Here is an 18,405-nt window from a genome sequence, read left to right on the forward strand (position 1 = left end):
GGGTAGAGACTCGCCGTGGTCATGAGGCAGGGGGTGGACTTCCAGAGGTCTCTTGGCTCAAATGCACTCCGGAGAACTTTTGTTTCCAAAGTCAATTTATTGAATATTAAGTCATAAAGCCAGTGATATAATTTTAATGAAAAATATCCTGTATCACTCAAGACTTAAAAGAACAAAAATACCCCTTAGAAACACTGCTTTGAAAAATAATCACATTAACTTTACACACAACAAGTCCTTTCTTAAGCTTTATTTAAGAAATCGAGTACTATATAGTTCAATATATATAAGACACATCCAGTATTGTGTTCCTGATAGCAAGTGCATAGATTTTGTTAAGATATCATTTTCACTCAATAGAAACGTTTCATGGTCACATGAAGATAATATTCCCAGTGATTTGCCCAAGCATGAGAGAACAGAACACAGCAAAAATAGTGAACTACAACAGAGATGAAAAACAACAACAGCAAATTAGCAGAACAGTCGATTCCTGATAAGTGAATAAGCTGATTGTTTGGTCACAATGTTTTATTCACTTATCAGGAACGATTCACAGTACATTTATGTTCACTGTGTGTCCTAGCCTGCCAGCTAAGAGTCCGAGCCCATCGGGTGCGTGCAACTGCTGTGGGCTGGGCAGCGTGTGTGGCTTCCATCAGCAAGGCGGATGTTGATGGTGCTGCAGTATCTCAAGGTGGTCCTTGCATGGCACACGGATTCACCTTGCTCACACTGCAGCGGGGTCATACCGACTCAAAACTATGGGTATGAATTTAAGCAGGGACCAACTTGATAGTCATAAGTGCTTAAAGGAACTAGCATTTTCATCCCCTTCTTTGGAGAATTATTTGTTGCTTTAGAAAAGCAACAAAAACTGGCTTTGTCTTTCTCTTCCTTTGCTTAGCATGAGTATTTTGTCTTGTGCCAAAATGGTGGATCTATGTACTTATAGATTTGAAAAATAAACACTTGCACCTTGGAAATAATTTAATCACCCCCCATACCTCCCAACATCCCCTCCCACCTCCCTAATAAAAAGAATTCACACCCTTAGCCATCCTTTCCCACTACATAGGCAGTGTGTTTTCAGAGGAGACTGCCGAAGGCTATGAGGAGACTGAAAGCAGAAGTGGTGGCAGGAAGTGAGCTCCATCCGTGCAGGCTGGAGCTGGTGGCATCACCATCGCTGAGGCGGCCAGCCCCGGGGAGGGAGCCTCCCTTCCTCCACCTTGCCAGGCCCCTCTGTTGTTGAGCAGACTAGAAAATACAATCTCGGGCCAGAGGGGCTGCTGCAACGAGAGGGTGAAGAGCCTGAGCACCTACTGGGAGAGATTTCACTGGCACCCAGAGGAAGGCTGCCAGGTGCTGGGTGGCCTGAGTCAGAGCTTGTGCGTCTGAAAATACTGGAAGGAGAGATAAGACAGAGGGAGCAAACATCGACGGAATCTTGTAAGAGCACTTTAAGAGCAATCAGATTCCTGAGCAGAGGCAGAACAGGGCCTGCGGCTTCAGTCTTTGAGGGCAGAGAAGGAACAGTTTTTGATAACTGGCCTTGGGGTGACAGTGGGGACGAGACTTAGGTTCATCCAGGAGGGAGTGTGTGGATGCGTATGGCATTATTAGCTTTTGTTTGGAAAAGGACAGTAAACTATGAAGACGACTTGAGTGTGAGAAACTTTACCTCCCCCTGCCTCCACCGGACTGAGGACAGCTTCCATTTGAGCCCTTGGAAATACTTCTTTTCTCTTCCGTTAGTGTTAATAATTAAAGCTGCTCCTGGATTCAATTAGCTTGTAGAAATAAATAATTTAAATGACTTTTCTATACATATCTTTTGACTGATGGCAACAAATAGACTTAAGTTTAACCCTTTTCACCGGCTAAGTTTATTTTTCTTCCCTGGAGAACTCACCTCTTTTAGAAAGGTGATTAGTGTCTAAGAAGAGTAGGACTGTAATGATGTGGGTTTGGCCTCGTGGGTGTAGAGAGGAAACCCCAGCAGCAGTTTGGAATGTATGTTAAGAACTGTGTGGATAGACTCATGAGGGTGGGGAGAGAAGGGGAAATTAACCTGTGTGGTCAAAAGACCGTAAAACACCTTGGCAAATCCAACCCCGAAGGCAGTTACTGAGGTGAACTGTAGGAAAAAAGTGTATAAATCTTGGAAGCAGAAGTTCACGTGGGCGGTTGTACATAAATCAAAGGTGGCTGGTGTGCAGTTTCCTCTTTACCAAATCAGATATTCACTTAAGTGGAATCGACTGTATCTTTTTACACAACATAGAGAAAAAAACAGATACGTGAAACAGTGAGGTGTGCAGATGTATCACCAACATATAATGACTACCAACAATACAACACGCAGAGAGAGAAACAAGTATTAGGAAAATGGTTTAATATTGGAGACAGAAGCAAAAAACTGCATCACACAATAACATACATTACAAAAATAAGTTTGACTATTTCAACTACACGGTTATGTTCACAATGAGGACAGAAGAATCAGAAAAAACTTTGATCTAAACAGCAAAAAAGCAAACCCTAAAGTTTTAACTAATACATTTATCCACTTAAAGTGACTGAGTACTTCTAAATCTAATTACCTTATTGTGTAACTGCACAATACAGAATAAAAAGTGAAACTTACCGCTGTTATTTTAAGACAAAATTCTAATGCTAGGTATAAGCAAAGGGAAAAAAGAAATCAAGCCAAAGTTTTTAATTCTCAAAAGAAAAGCAACTTTCTTTCTATCAACCCAAAATCAAACTTGAAATCAGTCATTGTCAGGGCCCCACCAGAGCAAGCCACAAAAACTTCCATTTTTTTTTTTAATCTCCAGTATAAAAAGTTCCACTGGTACAAAATGCATAAGTACAATCAGTTGTAGAAATAGGAAAGCCTGCGTATGTTTTTTTTGGCTCAAATTCCATCAAACAACAAAATCCAAATGCATCAATAAAACAAACAATACTCAAATGGTCTTACAGTTTCCACTAGGTTGCATTAACTTTGGCTTTTCTCAGACGATATTTAAAAACTATTTTGTAATTCTAAACAAAATGATTATTAATCTACAAACATCAATTCTCACAGCACAAAAAAACATACATTTTTTGTATGACATTATTCAAAAAGGTAATGAAACTACAGGTTTTTTTAAAATTTTATTTTTTTTAATTAGCACTTAAGATAATAAAAACAAACAGTAAAATGATTCCAGAGTAGCACAAGCCAACTATAACCCCTATGGTGAAAGAAAGATGAACTCGTTACGCCTTTGAGGACTGCCATTGTATCACAATTCTCTAATTTAGATTAAAAATGACTATTCTCTACACTTGATTAAAAAAAGCGGTTTCCCTGTGTGTGTTTTCTTCTGGCACAGGCCCTTTGCACCCTTGCAGCTTTTTCCTTTTGATAGTAAAAGATAAAGTGGATAGAAGGACAATTTGTCTCTGCGAAAGGTTTGTTTTTTGGAGAAGGGCAAAAAAGGACTTTCCCACTTATGTCCTCTCTTTTGGTGACTTGTGAAGAAGGAACACTCGACTCAGAGGGCCCGTCCTGAGCCTCCTGTCCCCTGCCCTCAGTGTTTCCTCTGGGGGAGATGCATGCAGGTGGGTTGAGAGGGAAATGGGGAGGGGGGGGTCTGCTTCAGGAAAGAAATCAGAATTGTTTTTCATTGAGATTTAGGTAATTGATAAAGAGTTTCAGGATGAAATGGTCTTAGAAATTCAAGTGGCGGGCTCTTGTGTTTCCATGTGTGTGTCGAGACACACCGTGTTCTCGGAGAGAGACAGGTGCAATAACGGTTATTAAGCTGATTGCTGCAGGAAGTACAAAATAGCCCTCAGAGGATGAAGGAAGGCCCCAGCAGTAGTAAACACATGTGAGGATAATACAAATCATGTCACTGTAAGTGCATGTGCTATAAGAAGGAAACGTTTGTGTTGCTTTTTGTTTTTTGCATCAGTAGAGGCTAGTCCTTTCCATCCCAGGGCTATCCCATCCACACACACTGATCCTAACAGGGTGCTGAGCGGGGAAGGGGAGCTGAGGCCAAGAAGCTTCCAGGGCATGCCGAAGAGGAAGGCTGGAGCTTGTGTTGGGGCTGTAGGCGTGACATTAGGATTTGTCAAGACAGCAAGGTACCTGTTCATAAAAAGTCGTATGGCACTTTAAAAAGTGGCAGCAGGAACTGGTGCTAGGTATTGGAACTGGTGCTAGGTATTTGGTCAGTACATTGTGATAAAGAACTGAGCTTTACTTAGATGGTCAGTCCCCTTTAAATGTGTTCAATTAAAAAAACCAAAAAGGCTGGGAAAGGGCTATGGGCTTCTAACTCCAGACACCTGGTATATTCAGCGGTACCTACTGGGGTTGGAGATGCCCCAGCCTAATGGCTGATTAGAAATATTATTTAGGAGTATTTAAGAAACAGAAAACCCCTCAAAAGACTGTCCTGCCACAAAGTCGTTGTACTGCAAGGTATATGAAAATATTCTAGACTAGGACATAGCACTAAAAAGCATACAGGATTGTTAGGTGCTCAATCTACCTCTGTTTTCCCTCAGGCTTTATCCAATTACTCGTTAAAACGGAAGAAGGAATTCTAGTAGCACATTAGGAATTCTGTTCCCAAAAATGAGAAATAATCAAAAGTAGTGTAGGATTTTTTCCCTTTAGATTGGCCTCGTGGAATTGTTTTCTTATGGATCTTAACCAAAGAACAAAGTAGTCAAACCGAAACAACTTAGAGGATAGATGCAGGGGAAAAAAATCCAAATTGGAAACACCCCAAAACAAACTCAAATCATGACGGTATAAAAAGTTATCAACATTCCAGATAGCTCTGGGTAGAAAGGGTTAAAAGTTCAAAACTTTCTCACCTTAGAGGTTTCCATAGATTATGAAGAAAATACATGGTGAGGTTGCCTTCACAGCACTGATGTGCGGAGTGGTTAAAAAAGTGGGACATGGGCACTTATACAATGTCTTACAAAAAACATCAGAGAGAAATAACAAACAATAACAATTTCAGGCAACAAGACCACAGGATAGCAAGTTAACAAACTTTTTAACCTTTTTTTGTTTTTTGTTTTTTTAAATATTAGGGATTTATACAAAACACATAATAAAATACCCATGTTATCAAATTACTTCTCACAAGAAACACACTGAAGCTCTAGGAAGGAAGTACCTTTGGAATTTGGCACTATATATTTTCACTTTTTTTCTTTAAAAGAAAAAAACAGATCACATTTTGCTGAACACAAACACATCTAAATAGTCCACAATTAAAAAAAATGACATCAATGCTTCACAAGCCAACACAAAACTTATTCTGGAATAGGTTTTTTTTTTTTTTCCCTCACATGAAATTTTTTTTAAGCAAACAACTTTTTTTTTTGAAATTCTTTTTTTTTTTTGTATTAAGTAAACCAATTCTAAACTTGTCTTATCAACAAAGAACATTAAGACTCATGATGAAACCACAACTTAATTCACAGAAGCACCAACATAACACAGTTTACAGTAACCTTTCTCCTGTACATTGAAACAGTATAAAATATAGGTAATTTCATGTGCATTAAACCATGGATTGTCTAACTGTGAGTTCAGCAAAAGGTGACACAAATAGGTAGCATTTGCCCCAAAACAGGGTAAATATTTTTCTTATACTAATCTACAAAAAGTGGTTCTATATATATATCTTAATGAGAAAGTGAGCCACCTAAAATGGCCTTATCAAAAAACTTTACACTGCCTGAAAAATGTAAAAACTATTACAGACCTCTAGAGACTTAAAATCAGACAGTTTTTTTCTCAAACTGTTTTTGGAAGTAGTCTGTTAGAAACCAACATTCTGTGTCCCTGGACACATATTGCTATTGTTACCAGTGACCGGGAAGAATGCCAATCCCTGTATAATACTTTCAAGTCTGTTTTAGGAAAAGAAAAAAAAAAAAGAAACGTTTTTGCCACAGGTTTTTTTTCTATAATGAATTTGTCTAATAATAAATTTCAGTCTTGCATGAATGCAGCAATGTTTTTCACATTGACTTCCCAGAATTCATAGCTAGATGAGGTCACATGCAAATTTCAAAGGTCAAACTAGATCAAAGGTCAGTAGGAGAACCAAATATGATGTGAGGTCAGAAAGACATCAGAAACAATGACGGGACGATGAAACTTTTTTTTGAGACGCCACAGGGACATGCTAGGCAAACGATGAACTAACGGGCATGAAGATGTCTAGGGAAAAAACAAGGAAGAGTAAAAAGTTACACAGAATCTATGCAGCAGCAACAAAATCACTTTTAAGGGTGCAGGAGAAAAACTAATGCAAATCTTAGGTCATTAGGGAGTCTCCGAGCCATTCACATAATTTGCATTTCTTACACTCTTTATCCACAGCACAATGAAACCCCAAGAGAATCCATCTGGAGAGAGTGAAAGGGGATGGATTCCGGGTGTTTTGGGGTGAGGGACAGGGGGAGAGGGTCCAGTTTCAACAAATGTGACATACGGGGAAAGTCAGACGACTGAACTGTAAACTAGATAATGGAAGTTACAAACAAAATCATCAGACAGATACAAACAACGAGAGGATAAAGCATGAACTTTAGGTCTAGGGTTCAACGGTGAAAAAAAGCCCATTCCTAGAACAATTCCTCTAGAGACTACTTCAGAAGGTTCTAGCTAGACAGAGAACTGCTCTTTCGGTACCCAATAAGTTAACAATAGGCAATAAATAACTTCCATTATTTCTGAGGCAGTAAAAATTTTGTATAAAAATAGAAATGCTTTTTTACAAATAAAATTTACAGGCCTGTGGCTTTCTTTTTTATTTATGTATTTATGTATTTATTTATTATTATTAAATTTATCTTTCAAGAAACATCAAGTATTTTCACTCATTTTTATTTTTAAACCCTGTAGCTTTAAGAAACAGATCTCTAAATCTTTTTGTACATTAATCCTTTCTAAAAACTAAAATAAAACAATAACAAAATAGACAACCAGTGTAATCATTTGACCAATAAATGTCATGTTTCTTTGAACCCTAAAATAAAATCCTACTTAGTAAAACAAGCCGATGTAGTGGAAAGACGTGTGGTTGGAGTAAGTGCTTCTCCTGGCTTCTCCCTCTCCTAGGCCACCACGTTAACCTCTAAGCACCGGGCCCTCCCTCCGGGGGCGGGCGCCGGGCAAGGAGGGGTGAATTCTCCAGGCAGTGCTCTCGGGGCACCAGTGGTTTCAGAGTTAGAATTGCACATTAGCGTTTGTTTGCCTTTTAAATTCTCAAGATGCCATTTATTTGTGTATATGCTTCTCTTTAAAAAAGCAAAAATGAAAAAAATAAAAAAAAAAGGTAAAAGGAGATTCAAATTGCAAAACAAAGGAGAATACAGTGGCACAACTGGAGAAGGAATTTACTCAATAGAAACAAGGTAGCCCAAGTTTTAATTATGGCAAACTGGGTAGGGGAAGTGGGTGGGGACATGGAGGCCTTATTGTAAAAATAACCGTCTCTCTTGGTAAAAGTTGGCAATGTGGTCCTCCTCTGCCTTCCCTGTTGAGACAGGCTGGCTCGTGGGACTTACCCTAAGAAAGCTAAAATGAGAGCAGGGAGCCTCTGGGGTTAGGATCAGTAAGGTTTGCTGTCGTTTTTGGAACGCTTCAGCTGCACCTTCAAGCGTTTCATGCCGATCTGAAAGCCATTCATAGCCTGGATAGCAGCTTGTGCAGAGACTGGATTGTCGTAGCTAACAAAACCTGGAAAATACCGAGACAGGGAGTCAGGCTGGAGAGGCAGCCCAGCAGAAAACAGAAAAGGGGGCCGGGGCTCTGGGGAGGGCTGGAGAGCCAGCATGAGGCGCCAGCCCCACGGGCCCAGCACAGCTCCGCCGAACTGATGGTGAGTCCACCGTGAGTGGCTGATGGAACGTGCCCACTGAGCAGCTGTGGAGCAGCTGGCTGGACTGGAACTGTGGCATCATGGAGCACACACCCCTCCCCAGAACACTGAAACCTCAGTTGTTTGGCTGAATTCAGTTCCACTTATTGAACTCGCTCAAATCATTGTGTTTCAAGTCCTTTAGTATCTCTCCAAAAGAACCCCAGGTCCATATATGCTACTCATACAAGCAGTCGTGTAAATATTTAAGGGCTGTGGGGGCCCCTAGGGGCTCACGTGTCCCAGCCAGGTGAGGCCAACAGGCAGGCTCGGGAAGGGAAGGGCTGGAGAACAGCAGATACTGCCAAGCCCCGGCCTCTCACTCCAGCTCTCCATCGTCCGTCACACAGAGCCTACACCTGTTTGGCTGGAGGATGGGTCAATTAGCGAATAAACCCTAGAATAACTCATACTTGATTTTTACCCACTTGGAGTTATTACCAAGCAGACTAGGGAAGTGCTGGGCCTTTCTCCTTATCTCACTTTCCATTTCCAAAGCTCCAGTAAATTCAGCAGAAAGGAAATTGCTCCCTGGCATCTCCCAGAGTCTCGGGGATACCCAGTCAACGGCTTAGAGCTTAATCATCTGAAGAGAAGTCCCCATTTCTTACTCTGTAGCAACAACCGCCACCATAAACAGCAGGGAGGGCAAGCTTTTGAAAAAGAACTGCAAAGACCCAGTGACAAGAGGATCTCAGTCCCAGAGTCTGTTCCAGCACTGGGGGAGGCGGCAGCAGAGGTACGGCAAGGCTGTAAAGGGTGCTGATGCAAGTGGTGACAGGAAGCTATTGTTCTGATTTACATTTAGGTCTAAACGTCAGCTGTTCAGAAGGTTCTATGCTGAGCACCTCTATCCATCTGCTATTAAAGAGAAAATTCCTTTACAAACTAGAGGAGGAAGAAGAGGACATGACTTTTCTGCACAGTTCTCAGCTGATAAAAATGGGCATGTGGCATAACACTGAGCAGCTTTTCAGAGGCAGGCTGGATTGCAAAGTGGCTGTTTAAATTTTTATTAAGTCTCATTCCCAATAAATGGGATCTGGGATCCAAGAGTTTTGCTCTGACTTTCCTTTCCCTCTGGGTACTTTACCAAAGAACAGCAAGATAGTTACAGAATGGAAGTGGACAAAGGTGAGATGGATAACAAACCCTGGCCAAGAACTAGGAAGGAACAGGGCACCACCTTATGACTGGCAGCCCTAAGAAATGCGGCTGGCTCACCGAGCAACCTGGGTGCTATAGCATTTCACAAAAATGGAAACCAGTCCATCATGCTCAAGAATCATCTGCTGACACTAACAGCTATGGTTTACGTCAGTATGAGCACATGGTTAAGGAGGTTGTAGGCTGATAAACAATCTGTTTTCAAGGAAGTAAATATTTTCTCAAATCAAATCATGAAGCAGAATTCCCTTCCAAATAAACCTAGAATATTGTTTAGCTGTGAAAAACACAAAAGTCTGCCTCAAAGCCTTGTAAACCGTGTAGGGAAGCCTCCCTAAAATAGGCTCCTGCTCAAACACACCCCCCCATAATGATTTGATTTGCATATCCCTCTCTACTGAACTGTCACAGAGGGGTTTATACAGTTGCCACAGCAGCAGCCTAATGGGTTCCGGCTGACAGCCTTGCCGCTAGGGTGGCGTGGTGACTGTAAGTGGCTGACATGCGGAGTCCTTTAACGGTGCCTTCAGACCTTCCTGGGTGATAGCGCAAATTAGACCTTATGATAATAGAGTTTTAGAAGCCAAAACATTCTCTTTGAACTGGTTCCTCATTGCCAGCCAGTGTTAAGTTTGAGAACCACCCTCCCTTTGCTATTTTCCTTTATAGCACACAATTCTGTGTGTTTCCTCCAGCCCTACCTAACTAACTGGGTTTTATGCCGTTACTATTTCCCATCGGCATGAATTATTAAATTGCAGGAGTGATTAAAGTGAATATTCTAACTCAAACTGGGCCCTGAGCTTGCCAAGTAATATATACTCTGAACATCCTGGCCTGTAAACTGCTTTGGGGGCCAATAGGGTTTGAAAAATGAAGGAAGGAATATATTTAATGAATGCTGTTGTCCTGGTGTAAAACATCCGTCCACTCTGCGAGCATCCCTTACTCCCTAAGGGAGCGAAAAACACCACAGGAGGCAGAGTCCAGACTGCTTGAGGAAAGGGGCATGGCAGCTCAGGCTCTGATAACAGCTGCACACCTCTGGACTTCACATTCATTCCCACAGCCCCCGCCCCTGGACTCCACATCCATTCCACTCCCCGACTGTGGCCCTTCAGATCCCGTCATACAGCGCACTACGTAACCGTGAGATCTGTCAACCGCTTATCCCGGGCACGTGGAACTGCGATCACGCAACAGCCTGAACACATGGGTGTGTGGGTGCTGATGAATGGCTGGCTGGCTGTGAAAATGTCTTTGTGTGTGTGTTACATCAAGGCCAATAAGCCCCCAATATGGTGTTGCCCACCACCATGGTGTCTGAATTGCACTAAACCCAGAGGGGTAAGGAATTAGTGGGAAAGATTAGCTAAATGTGGTTTGATTCCTTAACAGTATAGTATAGAAGATTACCTAATGTATGAGCATCGACTTTAATTTCCCAGAGCCTTCCTTTCTTTGCCCAAATCTGCTTACAAGGATCCAGAAAATCAGAGCCCACCACCACGTGGGGAATGCCCTATCCTGACTGAAACTGTCTCACATTTTCCTTCCCATGACTCTTCACTTGGGAACCTACTGCAATATTTTAGCTTAGTTTCTTTTGCATACCAAAGCACTTGCTCAGATTGGTCTGTTTGTCAATGAAGACTTTAGCAGAGATAACATTTCCAAAAGGCATGAACATCTGCAGAATGTCCTGGTCTCCAAATTCCTGTGGAAGGTGGTAAATAAAGAGGTTTGCCCCCTCTGGACCTAAGGAGGAAAAAAAAAAGTCAGAGTAAGGTATCCCTTGAGTCTTAGTTTCCAAAGCCCCTTCTTAGGAATACTTTAACAGGTAGGCTAAGCATTTAGCTTTCTTTCCTACAAAGAACAAACAAACAGATGGATAAATGTCAAGTGCTGGAGTGCCTTTCAGGAAAGCAATCATCCTTCAGATTTTCCTGATTTCCAGAGATGCTGGCTACGAATGGCTTCCTTTTCACTGACAGTCTTCTGTGAGTCACAGGTACTACTGCCCCTTGGCATGCATTTCAGTCACCTCTTCATGGGGATGAAGGTGACAGTGGGCAGAATGGGGGCAGGTAATCTTGGCATGGGTTTTTCCTGGGTGGCCAGATTTTCTCAGGTACAGACAGACTCTGAGAAGAAAAAAAGGGTGGTGCTCTGTGCATTCTAAGCAAATTGTAACAATTTAGAATGTATGTAGCAGTAATGCTGCTCAGATTTCTCTATCATTTGCCTAGTTATCCAGCCAGTTTTGATTTGCCAAATCTCTTAACACACAGTCTAATAATCATCTTTATTAGAAATGACTGGCAATGAGTCAAGACAAGGAAAGAAGGTAGCCTGAGTCTCACGACTTTGAGAGGAATGACTCCCCTGGGCGTTAGCCTTGGAGATGAGTGCAGTCGATGTAGAAGCTAGGCAAAGACCAAGGAAGCCAAGCTCTGCCTGTCCACCTGTCCTTTACCCAGTAAACACAGGCAGCAAGGGCAGCATGGAGATCTTGGCCCCGCTGGCTGGAGAGGTGCGTGCTCCTAAGCTCCCCTCGCTTTTCCTCTCCTGACTCTCCCCCACCCATATGAGCACCATTTGAAAGGTAAAAGCAGCACAAAATGGGATAAATTTGAGCTGAGGGACATGAGGGCTGACTGTTTCTTGGGCATTCCAGGCATGGAGTCTTCCAAGGAGGGGCGCTCACAGAACTGGTGGGGCGACTGCTGCAGTGGGTCGGGAATCCTCAACTGGCCTTCGCAGGAGAGGAATGGGCCTGCCTGCCCAACTAGGCAACCCCAGGGGATAGCTGCACTGGGGTACCTAAATGTGGGAAGGGTGTCTGTGTGTGGCATGAAGAAAACGAAAATGAGGATAAAAAGAATTTTGTAAAAATGTCAGACCAAGCTTCTTCCCCTGCCTCCACAAGATACATCACAAGAAAGTATCCTAATGATTGGGACTTTTCACAAAGAAAACTTCTTGAGGCAAACTATGGAAGCCACAGAAATGAAGTATTCCTTTCTCATTTAAAAGTGTGTCTTCATGACTAACTTTCCATACTGCTTCCATTTCCTTGGACATATCCATATTCTAGAGCATGGGAAGGAGTCTATTTTAAAGGGACACGATTGTAGGGGGGCCTTAGGTCCCCAGATGTTTTCTGGTTTTAAGAGAATCAAAATTTAACATGAAAAGATGCAAAACCCAAATACTGGAAAGGGATGTTCGAGTGCTGCTGTGTGCACATCCTTGGTGATATGTTTGCTGGTCAGATTTGGTGCTACCAGCTTTCACGTTCCTACTGCACAAAAGATCCAAATGCATGAATGAGGGTTATTGGGCCCCAGTTGGAAGTGTGAAGTACGCCTCACCTCCTGAAGCCGGGGAGAAAATAGAGTTTCAGTGCACATGACAGATGACTGGGTATGCCTGGGTAATCCTGGCTTTTAGAACGTTGCTCGTGCTGAATGTGTCTGTGCCCAACAAAGAGACCAGTAAACACACACAAGTAGGTTTTGTCCTTTTGCTTCTGATCTTCCCAAGAAAAAATGTCAGCAGCATCTCTTGAAATAGATCCCCCAATTTTTCCATCACCGAGAAACAGTTTGGTCTTGTATATGCCCTGAGTTTTTAATCTTAAAATGGGAAAAAAAATTTCATATGGAAAACCTCCCTTGTATGCAACTAAGGTGGCTGAGAGAGGAAAACACAAAACACCTTTTTAAAAATGGGATTCTACCTGTGTGCCATCGCTCTTCCTTTAGAAGTGGGAAACACCTGTTCACAAGTCACCCCTTCATCAGATTTCTCCTGGTGCACGTTACTGTCACTTGTTAGATTCTCTGTTACACTCACTACTGGTCCTGGTTGTTGGGGTGTTCATGTTTTATCTTTCTCACAGGGCACTTGGTCTGGCATAAAGCACTGGGGACGTTTGTAGGAACAAAGCTGTATGAGTACACCAGCGTCCCCATTCCTCACGGGACTCGCCTCCTGCAGGTAATGGACAGAGGCGGGCCGTCAGAGGCTCACTTCCTGTCTGGGGAAAAACACACCAGGTCTTGCAACCTCGGACAGAACTGTGGAGTAGAAAATCTGGAATTCATCATTGTTATTATTTTTTTGCTCTGCCTGACATCATTTGCTTTTAAATTTATGTTTTACTTAAAGTAATATGAAGATGGTTTAAATTTCTTGAGCACGTATTAACTGGGAGAGAAGGGGATCAGAAGAGAGGTATGAGAAGGTGGGAGATGATTCCAAAGAAACACTGAACAAATCAAAAACCCGAAAGCATGCTACTGAAAACGCACACACTTAAATCAGAGGTGGACAGTGGTTATTTTGGGCAATTTTACCTTAATCTCAGAAGGGGAATTACTGTGCTAAGCAGTAACCCCTAAAACTCAAGGCGAGAAAGTTGAGGGCAGTGAGCTCAGGTGAAACCTCAGAAACATGTTGTTTCAGGGCCCAGACTTTATCCCTAAACCGCTCCATAGTTTACTGGAAGGTCCTGCTCTGTAATGGAGAGGTGGCCACCATGTGGGGAACTGGCCTTCTGGCCTCTGTGTGAGGATATCATCGTCCTACAGGGTCCTGCTCTCTGCCTTCATTTGTCACCATGGTACTCAGACCACAGACAAAGGAACACACACAGGCCTTTCCTGGGGAAGACAAGTGATGTTTATGATGTAGGGGCTCTTTCACAAGCCTGGGGAACCACAGCTGTCTGAACACCTGTGCATGTTTCAAAAGCCTATAATAATAGTCACAGCTAAGAGTAAAGACAAAGTTGACATAATGAAAAGTAACTTGGACTTTCATATATTTTTCATTTTAAAAGTGATCTCCATGTTATTCATACAAATAAAAAACCTTTTCTTTCCTTTTTCAAAAAAAAAAAAAAAGTAAGTATCTTTTAAGCTGTGTTCTCTTAAAACCCACTTCAGACAAAGCAGTTTGGAACTATGGGGTGAGGGTAAAAGAGAAGGGAAAGAAACTTAAAAAAATCTCCCTTAGTGCTTCTCTATTCTGGCTTTTTATTCCATATCTAACCAAGTCAGAAAAAAAAATCATTTAGCAGATTTTGCTCTAAAGAAGCTTCAATTAAGGAAGAAGGAATCAAAAGGAAGAATGACCAATGATCCTATTTGGTCTTACTCATGAACCATTTCATAATTAGCTTTAATTTATTCTTAGCATTAACTTCCTGGAGTTTATTTTGCTTTACTGGCAGAGAAGCAAGGCAATCGATCACTTACTTGCTTTCCCTGAAGACCCCCAATTAAACAAAGACCAAGGCAATCCTAACCGTGCACTTTATCATTCACCTGAAAACCATCACCTACTGAGAGGCAGCCACACACTCACAGGATGTGTGGACTCGAAAACCCTGGCAAACACAGGACAGAGAGTGTTTCACCCTACAGAAGCCAGTGGCCATCCATCCCCTTCCACCAACAAGTAGTTTCTGTGTTGGGAAAAGGTGATGGTCTGTGCTGACTTGGGAAAGGGAAGTCGCTGGGAATTTTTTATAGGCAGCAAATATTAAGTAGTTGATGGGAAATTAATAGTTTATAGAACTTAATTATGGGAGGGGGGTGAGCAGTGAGAGGATATTTGGGGATTGCAAAACAGGTGGTCAACTTTCCTGGACTTAGATCTGCAGAAATGCCATAACCCTTCAGAAGATGTAGCTGGGGGAAAAAATTAAAACCATTTATCTACAAAGCCAGACTGGTATATAAATATACAATGGACAAGAACTTCATCTAAAGAGATGGATGAAAAATTAAATTAGAAGGTAACTATAAGACCAAGTGAGAAAGACTGAAATAAATAGGATTTTGCTGTTGTTTGAGAGAGAGGGGTCTGTGTTCCCCGACTGGAGTGCAGTGGCTATCACAGGCATGACCATGGCTCACTGCAGCCTCAGCTCCTGGGCTCAAGCGATCTTCCCATCTCAACCTCCCAAGTAGCTAGGACTACAGGTGTATGCCACCATGCCCAGCTTTCAGGTTTTTTTTGTTAAACACGAATCACACATACAACAGCTGCTTTCTGTTATGACATGGGTTCAGTTTGATACCTTCTAACCGTGCTCTAGAGGCCAGTGCTGCCAGTTGGGCTGGGCCCTGCCTGGGGCCAAGGCGGCACCTACCTTCCTTCTGGCTGCCCGCAGCGCTCTGCTGCTGCAGCAGGCTCTGGCTGTACAGAGTGGGCAGCGCGGCGGCTGCGTACTGCTGAATTCCTGAGTAGGCCTGGGTGAGGGCGTCCATGGTGCCAGCCGTGCCATTCGTCAAGCCTGTGGCGCCAAGTCCTCCATTCAGAGCCGCCATACCTGAGAGCATTTGAGCAACTTTACAAAAAACCCAACAATAGAGAAGAGAAACAGCACTTATTCATTAGTGCTTTCCAAAGGAAGTTAGAGAATCATTTGACACAATACAACAGCAAGTACATGCAGCTAGCACACAATTACACCGACAGGAAACTAAAAATAAAACCATGAAGAAATAAATCATGACAATGGGGGAAAATGACCTAAGCCATGAGAACCCTCACTCCCTAGGCCAGTGATCCAAATGCACTGTGGCACGAGTGAGACGAGACAGCTCAATGCCATGCAGCGTGCTACTGGCAAGTACCGTTGTTATCTTTTGGAAGTAAAAGCCTTTTGCTTCTGGGAGCTTAGGAGCATGTTAAAAAAAAACCTTAGTAGCAGAGGCCTGTAAAATATATACACTGAAATCCATTTATTGGGCTTTTTAAGGAACTATGGGATGGCTTGCAGGGCTGAGGAGGAAAGGATGAAATAAAACTTTTTTCCTTTAGGCCGTGTGATGAGGAAATGGTGGAGAGGACAAGTTCTGGACCTGCAATTCCAGGAGTTACAGTGTGGGAAAACGGGCTTTCTAAACAGCTGAATGATGATGCCAGGGACTACGACCTTAGGAGTCAGTAGCCTGGCTGATGAAGAATTGAGGCACAGAAGAAATGTGGACCTTTCCCACAGTCGCAGAGAGCTGAAGCTACTCACTCAGTATCAAAGTGGTTCAGTTTTCAGCAGCAAATAGTTATTCTGTGCGTGCACCCACGCCCAAGTGGCGACGGGGGTTTCGGCCACTGAAAGAGCTCCAGGTCATGTTTTTCAGTCAGCCGGAGACAGAGGCATGTCTACAGGCTGGACCTTGGCTATCACCTGATGGGAACGGGATAGTGGCCAGTAGACTCGATTTCTCCCCTTGTATCCTGGCTGCTCTTTGGCTCTACTGGGGTTGCTGACTGTCACATTTTCCCTGAATACTGAGTCAAAGCCAGCAACACTTTATAGAGTGCTAACTTTCCTATCAACTCAGGAAATGGAAGAGGGGACATCACAATTGCCTCTGGGTCCCTTTATGATCACAATTCTTTAAGAAAAGATCTGTTTCTGAGAACTACTTACTGAAAACATTCATGAAAATCTCAGTGAAAGTAGGGCTATAGATTGGATATATGAAAACAGCAAGAATGGCTAACTGAAAAAATAGGTAAGGAGTCTAATGACAATGGAGGACAGCTAAGGTAAGGCTGCCTGGAAACACCAGGGAGTCCGGCAGCAGAGTGACCTCCACACGTCCAGCATGCTGCTGCCCTAACGGAGCAGGCGGGGAATGTTCTCTTTACTCCACTTGTGCTTCTATTTGGCCAACTTCGCCTCTTCAATTAAAAGGACACGTGTAAGATATGAATTAGGCCATGGCTTAACAGTGGAGGACTGTCATTGTGCCTCACCTCAGGTATTCCTGTGCTTCTCAGAACAGACACCGAGCAGGGGTGGCGAGGTGAGTGTGAATGGCGGGAGAATGAAGGAGCAGCCTCCCGAGTGCAGGCTCAGCTCAGAGGTGTTGCCAGCTGAGGCCCTGCTGTGTCTACTTTTGTTTCTTATTATGAAGGGGTCTATCTATTAAGAAAATCATTGAGATTTTCATTAATGTTTTCATTGGGTCATGCAAGTAAAAGCTGTCCAAAGAGCTTGGATGCAGACTGTCCTAATTACTCTAAATGATCCCTCGGACACCAGCAAATCTCAGCCACCTCCCTGCCACTGTGCTTGCCCTCTGTCCCTGTTACTGTGGCCCCCAGAGGACTGGAGAGTCGTTTCTGTCTTCCTCCAGTGGTCTTATTTCATCCTCATCTCCCACTATTTATTTGTGTGATGCAAAGGAACTTCCGTGTTTTTGAGGTAGGTGAGAGGGGTATGTACAGTAACTCGGGAAGGGCCGGACGCCGCTGATAAATTCTGTTGGTCTCACTTTGGCCAGGCTGTTAACAGGTGCTGTGGATTATAGATGATCGAGCTCTGGGCACAGTCCTTTAGAAACGCAGATGCCTGTGTGGAGGAAATTCTGGCAGGAGAAGAGTGGCGACTCGCCGCTCTGCTTGGATCTCAAGGCATGAGGTTCTGGGAGTGACTTGCAGCCTGCGAAGCCACGCGGGCCTTGCTGCCAGACGAGGACGGGCTGAAGACAGCAGCTCCTCTCTAGTGGACACCTCCAGGTTCCCATGGAGGGGTGGGGAGCACTGCACCACCATGATACCGTGTCTGCTGAGGGTGGGAGTTTTCAGGCCCTGTCATGTGAGACTCTCAGGGGCTCCTTCCTGCGATTTGCAGCCTCCATGACTTGGCTTCTCCAGAGCGCCAGATACACACGAGGCATTTTATGGCAGTGGTCACTGGGACCCAACTCCCTTCTCTGTACACAGCTGGTTTTTAATTTCCAGGTCAGAAAAATTATCCAACTCTCTCTTTTGCCAAAAATGTTTTTCTCTTACAGGGCAGAAGCAGAATGCAGCTCCTGCTCTTGAAATACTGGATGGATGTTTCAGAGGGTATTGTGAAGCTTGGAGCTCCAGCCAGTGATGTTCCAGCCATATCCTTCTTTCCTGGCTCCACTTCACAAAGGCTGGCTGTGTCTCTGGACTACACCTCAGAGCTAATCTGCTTTCCGGAAGGGTCGTTTTTACTTCTGCTGGTGCTGTGCATGTAGGAGACAGCTGTGGCCGGCCCTATTTTCCTGGGGAAGGTGGGGGGTGGCAGAGGCGGTACCATGAGCAAGGGATGCAGATGCTCAAGGGGGACGAGTCAGGGGACACGGGGAGGGTTTGGCCTATTCAGCCAGGGGCTCGCCTCCTCCATGGTATAAACATCCATGTGAACAAAAAAGTTCTAATAAGTACCAGCACACTGAGAATATTTTAAACTACAACTATCATGGAAAATCTGGGAGGG

General features: G+C 43.4%; 1 protein-coding gene and 1 pseudogene across 43 annotated transcripts in view; one reads left to right on the top strand and one right to left on the bottom strand.

Annotated features, from left to right (window-relative positions):
• Window positions 1-77: 77 nt before the first annotated feature.
• The window catches only part of LOC105490600 (CUGBP Elav-like family member 2), a 649,919-nt gene continuing 631,591 nt past the window's right edge, over window positions 78-18,405 (bottom strand). For 23 of the 43 annotated variants that reach the window (XM_071068824.1, XM_071068808.1, XM_071068809.1 and 20 more), the window contains 3 exons: window positions 15,292-15,489; window positions 10,743-10,886; window positions 78-7,780 (listed from right to left, as the gene is read on the bottom strand). In XM_071068824.1, the coding sequence (XP_070924925.1) occupies window positions 7,653-7,780; window positions 10,743-10,886; window positions 15,292-15,489 (470 nt within the window). In that variant the 3' untranslated portion in view covers window positions 78-7,652. The remainder of the gene's footprint in view (window positions 7,781-10,742; window positions 10,887-15,291; window positions 15,490-18,405) is intronic. The other 20 variants (XM_071068812.1, XM_071068820.1, XM_071068822.1 and 17 more) reach the window with 4 other exon arrangements.
• Window positions 16,381-18,040, top strand: LOC105490597 (putative uncharacterized protein CELF2-AS1; annotated as a pseudogene).

This window comes from Macaca nemestrina, chromosome 9, assembly GCF_043159975.1.
Source record: "Macaca nemestrina isolate mMacNem1 chromosome 9, mMacNem.hap1, whole genome shotgun sequence".
NCBI classification, from domain to species: domain Eukaryota; kingdom Metazoa; phylum Chordata; class Mammalia; order Primates; family Cercopithecidae; genus Macaca; species Macaca nemestrina.